The sequence below is a fragment of the Notothenia coriiceps genome, unplaced genomic scaffold (assembly GCF_000735185.1).
Source record: "Notothenia coriiceps isolate Sejong01 unplaced genomic scaffold, NC01 NC01_scaffold00030854, whole genome shotgun sequence".
In the NCBI taxonomy this organism is placed as follows: Eukaryota; Metazoa; Chordata; class Actinopteri; order Perciformes; family Nototheniidae; genus Notothenia; species Notothenia coriiceps.
The window spans coordinates 7,928-23,015 of NW_011363555.1; the positions used below are offsets into that span (position 1 = coordinate 7,928).

General features: G+C 38.0%; 1 protein-coding gene across 1 annotated transcript; it reads right to left on the minus strand.

Moving 5' to 3' along the window:
• Positions 1 to 5,513: 5,513 nt before the first annotated feature.
• LOC104959719 (protein C9orf72-like) lies at positions 5,514 to 14,255 on the minus strand. The gene is made up of 4 exons (XM_010787617.1): positions 13,920 to 14,255; positions 13,739 to 13,796; positions 12,136 to 12,245; positions 5,514 to 6,614 (listed from the first exon to the last, which is right to left on the minus strand). The coding sequence occupies exons 1-4, from the start codon at positions 14,204 to 14,206 to the stop codon at positions 6,428 to 6,430; spliced, it is 642 nt and encodes a 213-aa protein (XP_010785919.1). The 5' UTR covers positions 14,207 to 14,255; the 3' UTR covers positions 5,514 to 6,427.
• Between the last annotated feature and the right edge of the window lie 833 nt (positions 14,256 to 15,088).

The following is a 15,088-nucleotide window of genomic DNA, read 5'->3' on the forward strand; positions in this document are numbered from 1 at the left end:
GCAATCCAATGAAGCTAATCTAACTGGGTTTTGATAGATAACATATCTCTTTTTCTTCTCTCAATTATTTTATTTATTTTGTGCACTCAACGAAATATTAATCAAACGATTGTTCGTTTATACATTTTAAGAATGGCGTTTATTTTTTTTGAGAATCAGTTCTTGTTTTATTTATTTGGGTCTACAACAGATGATACAAATGTTTGTGTCAGTAAATGTGTGGCGGGGGTGTTTGTGAAAATAACAGAGCTGCTGTCAGACGAATCAGCTGTGCGGCGTCATCACAAACGGACGTCGCTTCACATGATGCTCCGGAGGAAAGGACGTCCCATTTCTCTTAAAACTAATTTCCCTGCTTCTCGTCATGCTTCTCGTGGTTTCCTTGCGTCTCTCCATGCTTCCCTGGTGGGAGGGACTAGTCGCAGGGAAACGACGCAAGTGAGGGACACAAGGAATCCATTTAACCGAAGTGAGAAGGACCCAGTGTCTTACCTTTTGCTGTTTCTGATCAAAAGTTGTGTTCAATGGCATTACAACGATAAAAACGTTGCTGAGGGTTAATCCAATGTGTCTGTGTCACTTTGAAATGATTACTGTTAACCCATCTTCATATTTATGTCAATAACGGAGATTTCATATTAGCTGCTACAAGATATGACAGCTTCCGGTTTTGGGCATTCTGGCTACGCATCACTCATTCACCAATGGGTAATGTTTAGATGGATTTTAGGAACTTCCCGCCGATTCTATTGGCTCTAATGGTTAAAAAGAGGTGTCAATCATCAAAATCGACCGAGGGGGGCCAGAGATATGGAAAATGCACCCAAATGACCCCAGAAGTGGGTTTTTTTCTTCTAAACCTCTCTAAAAAGATCAAATGTCACTTGTTTTGCATCAATCCTGATACAGGGTAGTTATGTTATAGTTTGGATTCCTATGGCTTTTAGTCTACTATCCCATCATTCAAGGGTGGTTTTCACAGTGAGTAATGTTTTATTTTTTGGACGGACACTATAATATATTTTTTTACTATGTTCAATCTTAATTTACTTTAAAATAAAAACAATCTATATTGATTCTGACTTTTCTACATCCAACTCACAGGTTTATCATTGCTTTGAGAAAAAAGATGATTAATTTACCCCTTTTTAAGAAGTGAAGATAATAGTCATTTGTTCTGGGAATGTCATTTTCGAGCCTGAGGCCTGAAAAACAGGCTCGGGGCTCAACTGGTTAACAACAAAAAAGATACATAATAACAAATGTATGTCGTCACGAGCCGCTCAATCAGTGGTGTACACTTCATAAGGTATGATGCTAATGAGGTCAAGTTTAAGTGTTATCTCTTCCTCTCTCTATCGTTCCAATGTCATAGATCGGCTATTGATTGAGCTTCACCATGTCAACGCCAATCATCGATATCCTTGTAGATGTTTTGATCGTATTGGCGAATACCTCCAGTCAAATGACAGCAGATATTTGTACCCAAAAAGGGGCGTGGCCATGACGTAGAGTAAAAAAACTACAAAACTGTATAGACTATGCTTAGGGTTGCCCTCGACAAAAAAACTGTTTGACAAAAATGTCTGACTAATGGTCGCACGTATATGATATATTATGATTATTAATATAATTTTTTTGGAAGGTATACTACATCAAAACTACACACTGGGCAACAGACTACAGACTTTTTGGAGCAAAGCTGTGACTGCATTATCTATTATTTAAACCAGGGGTTCCCAACCTTTTTTCCCAAGAGCCCCCCCAAATGACTCCTGTTGGAAGTTGCGCCCCCCCCCCCACACACACACACAAGGGGGGGGGGGGGGTTTAAAAGTCTAAAAAATGCTACAACTACTTTCACAAGCTGGACGAATGTGAAGTATTTTGTAGGATGAAAGCGTAATTAAGGAGCACTATTGGAGTGACTTTGATGGTTATTGGACTCAGGATTAATTTATTTGGATTCCCGCTGTATGAAGAAATTAAAGGACGGCGCACGTGGAAACAATTCACAAAGGGATTAAACTGTTTAAAACACATGCTCAAAGTAAGCCGGATTTTGCCGATGTGTTTATGTGGATTCAAAAGTCGTAAATAATCTACAAAATGGAGGAGACCAATCTGATCGGAGCAACTGTGACAAATAATCCAACTGAAACCGGCATGGACAATGACTATGTTTTAAAAATGCGCTTATCCAGAAAAGCCCGGTTTGGACACTTTATGGGCAGAAGAAACATTTCTATTAAAGAAAGAATTATACATTTCTGTATTTGTATGCCTTTAATAGCTACTAACTTGAATTGTTATTCAAATTAATTAATCAATTATTTTTTATATTTTATTGTAATGTAGAGACAAGGCTTTTAGTGACAATCATGTATTGCTTTACAATTATATGTAAAAAAATAAATTAAAAAAAGTCTAAATATGATATTTGGTCTCAAATCATCTGAGGCCTGGCGCCCCCCCTGCGATCTTTGGTTTAGGTTGGGAACCACTGCTCTAGGGACAATGAATGCATGTGCAAAACTTGATGGCAACCCATATAATAGCTGTGAGATATTTTAAACTGGACCAAAGTGACGGATCAACAAACCAACCAAACATTGAAAATCTACAAATTCTTATCTGCTTTCATTGGATGCATTCCTAAATTCTCAAATAAGTCAATGGAGGGCTTTGAATCTCAAAGTATGAGCCGAAAGGAAAGATCAATGAAAAGGCCGTTTGATTTGCTGTTTTATTCTGTATCTTCCTGTGCTAAAAACTATTTAAAGTCAGAGGACCAGAACCAGTTGAGTTTACGACATCAACTTCTGTTTTATCTCTCTAAGAATTACCAGAACTCTAGGGTACTATTTAATGTAAGAGGCTGTTGTCATGCCCTCCTCCAGTAACAATAACAAAGACTCTCTAAAGCCCACATAGGAGTCGTTTTCCGGAAAAGGTGCCAAACATCAGCCTCTGAGCTTTTCCCTGCCAACCAAGCCTTCCCCCAAATACTTATTTTGGCAATAGTTTCCAAAGAAACCATCCTCACAAGTAATTTATTTTCCCGTTTTGTGAATGTTATTTTAACTGTATTCCTGAAGGAAGTCTTTGATACGGTTGCTATTGATAATCTATTTGTAATTAACACCATATTACCCTCCTGCTTTAAATATGCAACAGTTCAAGGCCCTCTAGAGGACACCTTATTATAATTGTCTTGCTTGAGGCAATTATAGATGGACTGCAATCTTCAAACTGCCTTTTTTTCATCTAGCAGTTTTAGAAGCAGTTTCCTCACATGTATCATTTATGGATAACCACATATCAGGGAAACTGCAGTGAGAATTGTACAGTTCTTCAAAGGCCTCAAAGTAATTTCCACCTCCCTGCGTGTAATACTGTCTGAACCCCAAAGACCAATGCTATTATCATGTAATTTAATGTTATTCAGACATATCTTCTAAAGCTGATTAGCTAACTCCCAAATGGGCCCAATGGTGTGAGTCTGATTGATTGATTTGATTCATAATGGGCTCTCAGGGTTAATTTAAGCCCAATGCTGGTTTTATTGCATCCAAGATGTCTACTTCCACCATGACTCACACAACACTTTGCCAGATCTTATAACTTAACTTGATTCATCAACTTCTTTACATAAAGACGTCAACAACTGAAACTTTCTGCAGTTAAGGGAATAACATAAAGTACATTTGGCACACTCAGTTCCATTAACCTTGAAAAGTACAGTCTTAGTTGTTGGTCAGCCAAAATTGAGCTTGCCAGAAGGAATCAGAAAGTTGTGTTTGCCTTAGAGTTGCATCAGCAGCAAGGTAAAAGTAGGGAGTTATTCTAAGAGGGTACTGCCAGAGAGGACGGTTACAGGGAGCTGGAATTCATAGCTACTGCATAATGAGTCTGTCCTTGAAGGCACATATCAGCATATTGATTATGAGTCAAATGATGAAAAGATTGCATTATCAACGGTAAAATGGCTAGTGAAAAGGAATTTAGACACAATCGTTTTTTTGGACCTATTTTGTTCACACTATATATGCTTCCGCTAGGCAATATTGTAAGGAATCATTCTGCAAATGTCCACTGTTATGCGGATGATACTCAACTATATTTATCCATCAAGCCTGATGAAACCAATCACCTAAATAAAATGCAAGACTGCCTCAAGGACTTAAAAACGTGGATGACCTTAAACTTTTTGATGTTAAACACGACCAATACTGAAGTTATTGTACTCGGCCCAAATAATCTACGAAACAAACTATCTAAAGATATACTAACTCTGGATAGCATTAATTTGGCCTCCAGTGAGACTGTAAGGAATCTTGGTGATATTTGATCAAGATTTATCTTTTAACACCCACATAAAATCCATCTCAAGGACGCCTAACATGTCACCCACTGACACATTAAAAAATGTTTTAGGGTTAAACCTGACTGGTTTTCGGACCCCCCCAGACCCCCCCAATACAGCAAAACTGCACGTTTCAGAGTGGCCTTTTATTGTGGCCAGCTTAAGGCACACCTGTGCAATAATCATGCTGTCTAATCAGCATCTTGATATGCCACACCTGTGAGGTGGGATGGATTATCTCGGCAAAGGAGAAGTGCTCACTATCACAGATGTTTTCAGATTTGTGAACAATATTTGAGAGAAATGGTTATTTTGTGTATATAGAAAATGTTTTAGATCTTTGAGTTCATCTCATGAAAAATGGGAGCAAAAACAAAAGTGTTGCGTTTATATTTTTTTTCAGTGTATATATTTCATCTTTAAGCAACCAGAAAATGCTCCATTTGGGTTAATTACACACAGTTAAGTTCACTTACACTATTTTATGGCTCAGTCAGTAGGGACTCGGACTGTGAACCGTAAGGTCGCCAGTTCAAGTCCCCGAACAGACCCAAATATGGAGTGTGGACTGCTAATTTGAGAGGTCCCAGTTCACCTCCTGGGCCCTGCCGTGGTGCCCTTGAGCAAGACACCAGACACCTTATTTAAAGTATGAGCCTACAAAATAGTACAGTTTACAGAGAAGAAATAAAATCTGAGCCTTTACAACAAACACTGTTCTTTTTGGTGTTTAACTAACATTGCAGTCCTGCTAGTAATCCTACATTTTTAGAAATGTAACAGTAATCTGATTGCGTCTTTATGTAACTGTAAGGAAATTCAGTTACCTTTTTTGTATCCTCATTACTCGTTACACTTACATGTATTCCGTTACTCCCCAAGTCTGTCAATAAAGTAAAGTATATTTGATCGAATCTATAGCTGCATCATCAGGTCAAAAACAAACACCTGCAAAACATTCTGATCATCCTCAGTTTCAATTTCTCTTAGCTTATTCAAAAAATATGAATGCTAAGCTAAAAACATTGAACATAGTTAGATCATACCATCACAACATCACCAACATAAGGCTATTGGAGATTCTAGCATGGCTCTGGACTGTCACTCATGTCAGCTATAAAGCAAATAATACATCGCAATAGACAGATTTTACATGAATAGAGTCTTTATTGTTCATCGCTCTTTCTGCACAAGTAAACAAAAGTTCACATTTGAAACAAGATCGATAAAGTAAAAGGGAAGGAAGCAAAGAGATTATCGAAGGGAAGAGAAAATGTCTGTTATTTGTTGCATTTGTGATAAACGTAGTTGGACTGTCTGCAAAAGTCACAAATTGAAATGATATGTAAATGTAGGGAAACTGGACAACATTATCAACTCACCATATAACAATGTCAGAAACATTAGCATTTTTGGAAGCGATACTTATCACTTCTAAACTACATTGCTTGATTTTATTTTATGACTGTGAGCTACACACAGCTCTGCTTTGTCAAGAGGGGTTATAATCAAATTTCATTACAGTGCTCTATCTTTTTCTTTAATAAAATCCTATGATTACTCTGAACCTATTTATGATGATTCGCACCATTCACAGTCAACACAGAGACATCTAATTGAAAAACTAAAAATCTAAAGTTCAAAAGGTTATATATTACACAGGCAGTGAAGAAACTAATACGTTTTTAATAAATATCATTTTAAGTTAAATTGCAAATGTCCTGGTGGGCAGCCAATTGTAACGCCATAAATTAATACAGAAGACCCTCTATTAACAGAAGGCATAGAACGCATGAATAATTCATCAACTAGAGAATTATTGAAGTCCTCCCAAAACATTCAACTCACATTATGCTAACGGTCGAAAAGTGTACAATGCAATGGCTCATTACAGCAGTATAGACTTTGAAGCCTTGAACTCAAGACACAACATGTTTTTCTTCATTCCAGAAAAGCACAAACACATATTCAGGCGTGCATGCATTGATGTAACACATAAGAAAACAAAGACATCTGCTTCCATTAAGCGCCGATACATAAAAGTGCGAGAGGAGGAATAAGTCAGAAGGTCATGAGAACGTCTCGCTCTTGCATGCTGGTGTAGAACGGCTTGCTGAACACGAACGAGTGGAGTCCCGCCCTCAGCTTCTCGGCGAAGGCCATTACGATGTGCAGGTCCCCCTCCACCGTCAGATCCAGGTCTGTCTTTAGGTTGCGCAGGGATCGAAACGGCTTCTTCCCTTTCTGCCTGTGAACAGAGAGGAGAGGCTTTGTTGTGTAACTGCTAACAAGCCACAGCACTCGGGGGTCAGAGGATTTGCATCTCGTTGGGCTGCAGCTGTGCACAGGAACGCCACGCCACCATGAATTATGTATGTCGCTGACAGCAACTGTGCATAAACAATCTTGTCGAGGCACCTGTAATATAGTATGCCCCTTGACCTCAGGCTGTTAGCAGCACCAGAAACAAAGGATGCTTTTTTTCCCCTTTCGCAGTTAAGATAGTCCCCGGAGTGAGATATGTTCAGGCATTTACTCGGATTTCCATTTACTTACGTTAGATTCTTACGTGTTGCATTAAGATTCAAAAGTCCAAAAAGTTGTGTAAATATGTGGAGATTATGCGGCTGAACAAATGTATCATAAAATCGCATTGCCCCAAAATTGTTATCATTTATTTTTTGCAATATTCCAAAATCCAATGGAAAAATCCCATTGATTTTGTTGAGGAAGCCCTTTTCATATTTATGTCATTCCTGCACCACTAGACTATTAAACTATACAAATATATAATAGTAAAAATACACAATGATGCAGAAATATTCATTCTAAATACATAGGTTGAAAATGTATACAATTAATAAAACTATATTATATTTATTATTATTATTATTATTATTATTATTATTATTATTATTATTATTATTATTATTATTATTATTATGTACTCCCATAGTGGAACACCTTACTCTGTTATCAAAGAACAAAGGTTATGTTAAGTAAACCAAAGTTTAATCCACTCTTAATCCTGTTATATTTTAAGAACCTGTTAATTAGTTTTTCAGAGCAAGAGAGCTAAGCATTTTCTTTATAACAATGTAACTCTTTTTAAATTAGAACAACGAGGGATTTAACCGTACCTCAAAAGTACATTTTTCAAAAAGGTTAGAGCTTTATAACTAATTCCCATTATACATCTGGATATATTGTAATATTACACTTTAATGCCTATTTGTTGGTGTTGAGCCTTTTAAAAATAAATCTTTTAATGAATTAATAAAACGGTTCACTCTGCCGCTTGTTGGAAATACCATAGGTTACGTAAATATGATCGAAATAACAAAACATTTATTTTCCAACTTTTCTTAGGGTAATAATGTCATAAAATATGAGAACAGATATTTGAGGCTTTGTTTGAAAATTGCCTAAAAACTGAGTGTAAAAAGATCAAAAACGATGACATTCAGTAGAGATGACGGTTGCGGTCCTTCAATCCAATATGATAAGCCGACACAAAGGTAATGCTCTGTAGATCTAGGTGTTCATTCCGTCTGGGTTCATCACTACAAATGACCCCTTTCACATTACATACAGTTGTATGATTCATTGTTAATAAAGAATATTCATTAGTGCAGCTTTAGCATTTTTAATATGGTGCCGCCAAATGAAAGCGCAGCTTCAAAATGGTGTGTGTAATTGTGAGTGTATAGGCAATTTGTGTGCACACAGGCTTGATTGATTTACAGATTCAACAATTAAATCTCTCTCCCAGAGTAACATGTACTGCCGTGTCAACCAATGTTCACTAAACGTTGTTAGATTTAACTGACTTTCTACTGTAAACGGTGTAAATGTACCCTTAAAAAATATGTCAAGCTTAAGAAATGTAGTTAACATTAAGAAATGTAATCAACATTACGACAAAGCGGAATGAAGAAGTGCCAGAAGCAAAAGTTACAAATATCCTGGCTTGCACGATAAAGAACCATTTGCTCAAGAGTCCTCAAACGTCTTTGGTAAAAAAGAGAATAGTCAAATCATGTAGAAGTAGAAAAACAGACGGGGGAGTGACTGCTGTCCTAAAGGAGTGGGAAGGTTAGTTCACTGTCGGGGAGCACAGAAGGAGATGAGTCATGCCCAGATGGAGCGATGACCAGGGTGCCACAGGGAGGGGGGCACGGAGCAGAATTTCAGGAAAGATGAACCCGCGGTGTCTCAGAAGAATTTTCGGGGTTAAGAAGGTGCTTACTGTAAAACTGATGGGACTGGAGTGTGACTAGAGATACAATTATCTAGTTCTTGCACTAGGATCTGAACAAGTTTCCCAGAGAGGAGGATAATCACATGGAGGGTAAAGCTATAGTACTGGTTTAAGGTTGGGCCATCGAACAAGGGCATGGTCCATCGCGATAACAGAAACTTTACCAATGGTACTCACATTTTGCAAATACTATTGAATGTGAACACAACAGGTGTCAATCCCAAAACAATTACAGTGATCGGTTTGGATAGTGGCATTGCCTATTTCTCCTGACAGAATGTTTCCAAAGGAGTGTGTTGGCTACACAAAGCGCTACTGCTACAATTACATTTAAGGTCTAGGGAAGGCATTTTTTTTCTAGCGAAATAACGTTTTTCACCAGTTGTTTTGTCCAAACCTTGGATAGAACTAAAAAAAAAGTCTGCCTTATGCTCCAACTCTGGCTTGTTTTTTATGTTCTTTGCTGAGATGGGCCATGTAGCGCTGAAACGTGTCTTTTTTTTAATTTTCTTTAAAAGGTCTTACATTTTAAATGATTTCTCTATTTTACAGTCTTGTTTTCTGTATTACTTATATCTTAAGAATAAGGATTAGCACATGCAATTTTTGTTTTTATAGAAAAAACGTATATTGGGATCCCCGAATCAAAAAACGACCTGACAAACGAATAAACGAATAGTAAAAAATATGGGTCCATCCCAACTTTAGCTAAATTCAAGCCCTGAACATGGAAAAGCTCCCCGTATTCTGCAGTTTCACAAAGTTGTGATGTCTGCCATTTTAGGCAAGTTTCATCGCTGGCCCACGTAGGCTTTCAGATAAACTCGACATATCTCTATGCCTTCCAGGAGCTCAATCTTCACGTCTTCCCATACTGCTTTACCGCAACTACGGTCCCTCCCGTATGGTACTCAAACAACTTTATTATCAATCCTGAATTTGAACACCATGATCGTAACAGTTTGCTTAGTTAAAATTATAGAACCTTTATCGTGGTATTATAAGACTCACCATTGTTGGTATCATCATCCATTGCAATATTTCCCTGTGGACATCGTCATATGCCAATCGGTCACCAAACCTTTGTTTATCCTTCAGTTAATGTTGTGTCAACTGCCTTAATGGCACGACACATTAATGCAAAGTCTGATGAGAGGCACTCATAAGCTATCGGGTCACCTTGCAACCTGCCATACAGTCTCATTTACGCGCCTCAGGAGGGGCAGAGAAGTGAGAGTCTCTTGTCAGTGATCAAATGAGGATCATAAAAACTCTGATGATGCTGATAATGATGAGGGTCTCTCAGATGTTGAGCGGTGGGGACTGGGAAGGCTATGGCATGTGCTTTGCATCACTTTCTTTCCCTGCACATTATTCACCTTGTGCTATTTGGATGGGGAAGCTGTCACTCTGGGATTATGTTGAGGATTTATCACACTGCGTAGACAGACAATCAGCTGCCTATTCTTCTAGTTTCCCCCAGCACCAATCACCTCATACCAGCCCTGTGAGCATGACTCACCAAATGTACTTCATGTCATTTAGGGTAACGATGAGGCTGCAACTAATGAGTAATAACGTATATACATTTAGTCGATAACATTAGGATTCCAAGTTTAAAACCCAAAGATATTTTAAAATGATATGAGATAAATAAAAACTCTTGCACCAAGCCTATTTCTCAAACACATCCATTGATAGCAACTTGAAACCAATTGATATGCAGTCTAATATTATTGTTTGATTTGGTTTGAAGTGCTCTCAACTACTAAAGGTCTGAAATGACGGACATGTCTTCTTACTGTGTTTCAATCAAAGAATATAGTTTTCATGTTTAACAATCAGATAAAGTATGTCATAACTCCTGCGCATGAGAACTGCTATCCTGGTGTTACAGGAAGACATAGGGCAATCATAAATATAGATTGCCTGTTGATCTTACGTTTAAATAAAAGATGTACAGTATGATGTCTATGTCTTTTCAACCTCATGCAGGGGACACGAAGTGAACAGCAGACTTTTACATTGAAGTTTACATTAAACCTTTCGGGACTGAGGATTTAGAAACAGACTGTGTTGGTGTGTGTCAGAACAGGGTGATGGATTCTCTACTGCTCTAATGCCGGTGTTCTTTACACTTTTTCTTCTGCAAAAAGTAGCCTGCTATTACTGTTGTGGTTTAGAAATCTGAGGGCTTGTGTTCAGCCCGCACTAATGTTTTCCTCTTTTGCCTACTGTAAAAAAAACACACTAGACCAACCCTAACAACCCCTAACCCTAACCCGTGGTGACGTGTTTTTGTAGACCAACTTGGAAGTAAGCTCCGCAAGGGCTCCCTCTACAAAAATGGTACGTTCCCATTCGATCTTTGGTTTAAGAAGAAAATAAGCTCTGTTGGAAACAATCATTTTACTTTTATGATTTTTGAAGCGTAAATGCAATCACCAGAAACAAAAAGCTAACGTAAGGCTATCAACAAACTAGTTCACGGTCATATCGCCAACGCTAAGCTAAAGGTGGCTAATTTTTGACGTGATGACATTTTGTGATCTCCTTTAGTTTAATGATGTGGACCAAAACAACATTTCATCTCGAAAGCTTCTGTTCATCACAGACCTGATTTAAGATATCTTACTAAAAACAGGGTCACTGTTTACTTCGATTCAAGATAATCGGAAGCCGTAAAATGCCAACTAATTTCTGTTTTTAGGAGTCATTCCTGTACTACCTCTATGTTGTTGGTTTCAGCTGGTTCCCCACACAGGATAACAATTTGACATATTTGCACTCAGAACGGGGGGACGTGTGTTACATCAGACCTCACAAGGCTTTTGATTTGTATCCTGTGGCTAACAGTGACATTCAGCGCAGGGTCAGTGGCTGCAGTGCAAAGTCAAAGAACTGAATTAAAAAATGTATTCTACAATACATCCTGGGAATTTTATTATCTCAAGATATGTGGATGTTGACATACTGTATATTGTTGTTTTTCATTTTCGGTACAACAAATATTTAATCTGAATGAAATGATCATGTTTTAATACCACTTTTGATAATCACGGTGAGCTTTATCAGGGGGGAAATGCTAAACAGTAGGTTTTATTTTTCTCTTTATTTATTTCAACCCTGAACTCTCTTGCTTCAAATTATTTTAAAAAGGCAACAGGTTCTCAGAATATTACAGAAACCCCATATAATTGATATTTTTTAATATCCTTAGTTTTCTTTCTTACGTCTTTAATTATTTTTTAAATATTACATCTATTTTATTTTCAACCATATATTTATAATAATGTTGTATCCGTAATTGCAATGTTTTTATTTCCATCCATTAATAATTATTGAATAAAAAATACATTTGATAAAAAAATGGTGGACAAATAGAGCATCATCATGTATTTAGCCTTTTCTGTCTCGTCTTGTCTTTCTGTGTGAGTGCGATGGTCTTTCGCCAAACGACAGTCCTCTGGGTTATTTGGATGAAAGTGTTATTGGTTACAGCTCTTACGTTTCGTCCTCGATGTACTTGAGCAATGTGAGGGCCTTCCTGTGGAGCAGCAGCAGGAACTGGGCCAGATAGGTGCTCCGCAGGGACAGGCCCGGCTTCAGCATGAACACCTGGGGACGACACAGGATGTCAATTAGTAGTCCGGCCTACTGCTCGCTGTAGAAGGCTGGAATAATGCACTCCAGCTCCTTTATGCTAACCTTGAGAGAGAAACATGTTGCTGTTGTCGTGAGAAAAACTTGTAAACCCAAACCCTGGGAGCAGAGTGGTGGGAGCATCCCAATCAAGAGTTTGATACAAAGCCTGGTCAGTGTTCAATCGCACTGCACCCCAAACAAAATATCAATACAATGTTACAAATGGTATAACATGGATGTGTGGATGTATCATTGGTGTTTCGTCGTTGTCACATGGGTGCAATATGTGGGTGTAAAGTGAGTAAATCGTGGGTGTTACATGGTTGTAACATGGATGAGATGTCGATGTAACATGGGTGTGACGTTTGTGTTACTTGGGTGTAACATGGATGAAATGTTGGTGTAACGTGGGTGTAAGATAGGTGTTATAACATGGTTGTATCATCAGTCTAGAATGGGCGTATCATTGGCCTAACATATATGTAATATAGGTGTATCATAGGTGTAAATTATATGTAATATAGGTGTATCACGGGTGTAACATATATGTAACATGGATGTAATATGCATGGATGTAATATGGTTGAATTATTGGTCTAATATGAGTGTAGCATAGGTGAAATTTGGGTGTATCATGGGCTGCACATTGGTGTAATATGGGCATAACGTGTAAAACTCATCTTGGGAGATACAGAGTATACATTTGAAATAAAGTTAATATTTTCAGAACAAGCGATGAAATTGTGTTCTATTAGCCTAGATACATTAGAAAAGAGCAATTAATCCCTTTTTCCATGATACACTCTTGCTCCTTTGTGCTAACCTTGAGAGAGAAACATATTGCTGTTGTCATGAGGAAAAACTTGTAACCCCCACTCTGGGAGCACTTTCACAGGAACAGATGATGGGTTTGGACCCTTGGGAATACATTTGACTGTTTTTGTGTCTATGAGCTCTAGGGACTGCATCAGTGAGGTGTCATTCAAGTGTGTGTTGCTGCCTGATACAAGTATGGGTCTGTGCTAAGAAGCACTGTACTGCAGAATAAGTAAAAATGGATCAGACACTTTTTTTGTCTTAGTGACACTGTTCTTTTTTTGCTCTTTCCGATACATACCTCTCACAGAACTCAGCAGGAATACAGAACAAAGCAATGTATATATTCCTTACAAACAGATTCATATTGGTGGTTGAAAAAAAAAAAGGGTATGACTTCTATTTCATTTCAAATGTAAATAGTGCTTTTTATCCAGTGCTTTACCATTTCTCAAATTTTCGCTCTAAATGATAATAATGGGAATAATAAAAGTTTGCTGAAATGTTGTATTTGATGTCATTATTTCTTTCAATATCCTGAAGGCTTTACTAATTCCTTTTTATTTCTGTCTTTATGTTGGGATTGTTTTTTATTAAATACAAAATTATATAAAAATAAATAATACAATATAAATAAAAAATATTCTTACCTCGTCTATAAACGACTTCACCAAAGTGTCTTTATGCATGACGTCTTGAAATATATTCCTTGGGGAAAAATACGTATTGTGCTTAAAATATGAAATAGCATATTTTTGGGGAACAGTGTTAAAAGGTGCAAATATAACACTATTAAAAATGCAGAAAATGCAGTGTGTGTGTGTGGCTCACAGGTCAGGTGTGAAGGTCTCGTCGGTGTGAATGACTGTTTCGGGGGGGATGTCGTCCTCGCTGTCCGTCTTCCAGAGCGCGCTGAGCTCGGAGCGCATGTAGCGCCGCTGGTTGTATGTGTGCTCGTGGCACGGTGGCATCTGCTTCACCGTGTTGATGTCCACGTCGATGTGCGTGGTGGGATACGGGGAGTAGAGCACCTGGCGGAAGGGCAGGACGAAGCTGCCCGTGGAGTCCTGGGGATAAAACATTAAAGAAGGGGGGAAACCCAGTAATTTAGCTTTCATCCAGAATGACTTATAGACACTACAACACCGTAGACCTATGTGAGCAATTTGGGGTTAAGTATCTTTCCCAAGTGTGTGTGTGTGTGTATGTGTATGTGTATGTGTGTGTGTGTGTGTGTGTGTGTGTGTGTGTGTGTGTCTCAATGGGAGACACTATTATCTCAAAAACATTGTTTACATGTCACAGTTTCTTTACTCACAAAGGATTTTCACTAAAACTCTGACGTTACATCCCTCAGAGATGTCTATTCTTCTTCTTTTTTAAAACCCATACTGTGAGAAAGGAACTAGATTATCTGAAAGATTACTTATTTTTGTTTAAACCAACAGTGTGGGGGCACCTGCCAGAGACAGAGTCACAGGGACTGACCATAAAACAGGAAAGGGATATAAAAGAAGGGGGAGGGTCTGGAGGGGAAGGTGTTTTGACTCTGGAGCCTAGGGTGGGGGAAAGGAAGAGGATTCATTTGAAAGATCTGACTTGATTGTTGTGTTGATTGAAGGAAGAGACACGGGCGAGGAAGAAGTAGAAAAATAACTTGTTTATAAAAAGGACAGCACGTCTTTTTTCTCAAATGTATGTCAGTTTCAAGAAAGATGAGTGGTTTTATGCATGAAGTGCAAAATATCCTGGAACCCTTCAAAAAAGACAAGCAGCTACAGGTAAAGTATGTTGAAACATTTCACAAACAGCGAGTTGTATGTTGTAATAGTTTTATGTTGATAAAAATCAACGTAGTTTTTCAAAATATAATGAACGAAGTGATAGAGGGAAAAAATAGCACAGTATTTCGAAGATATGAAAACAGCACGTTGAAAAAAGTAACGTTATGTTAGAATAACATGAAATAATTCACAGTAAAGCATCAAAAAAACCATTTA

What these genes read in the sequence shown, in the direction of transcription:
- LOC104959719 (XM_010787617.1), bottom strand. Translation starts at nt 14,206, where the DNA reads ATGAAAGCTAAATTACTGGGTTTCCCCCCTTCTTTAATGTTTTATCCC. An exon ending in GAGACCTTCACACCTGACCT is followed by an intron (nt 13,797 to 13,919) that starts GTGAGCCACACA and finishes TTTTTCCCCAAG; the next exon opens with GAATATATTTCAAGACGTCA. An exon ending in AAGTACATCGAGGACGAAAC is followed by an intron (nt 6,615 to 12,135) that starts GTAAGAGCTGTA and finishes CTCTGTTCACAG; the next exon opens with GCAGAAAGGGAAGAAGCCGT.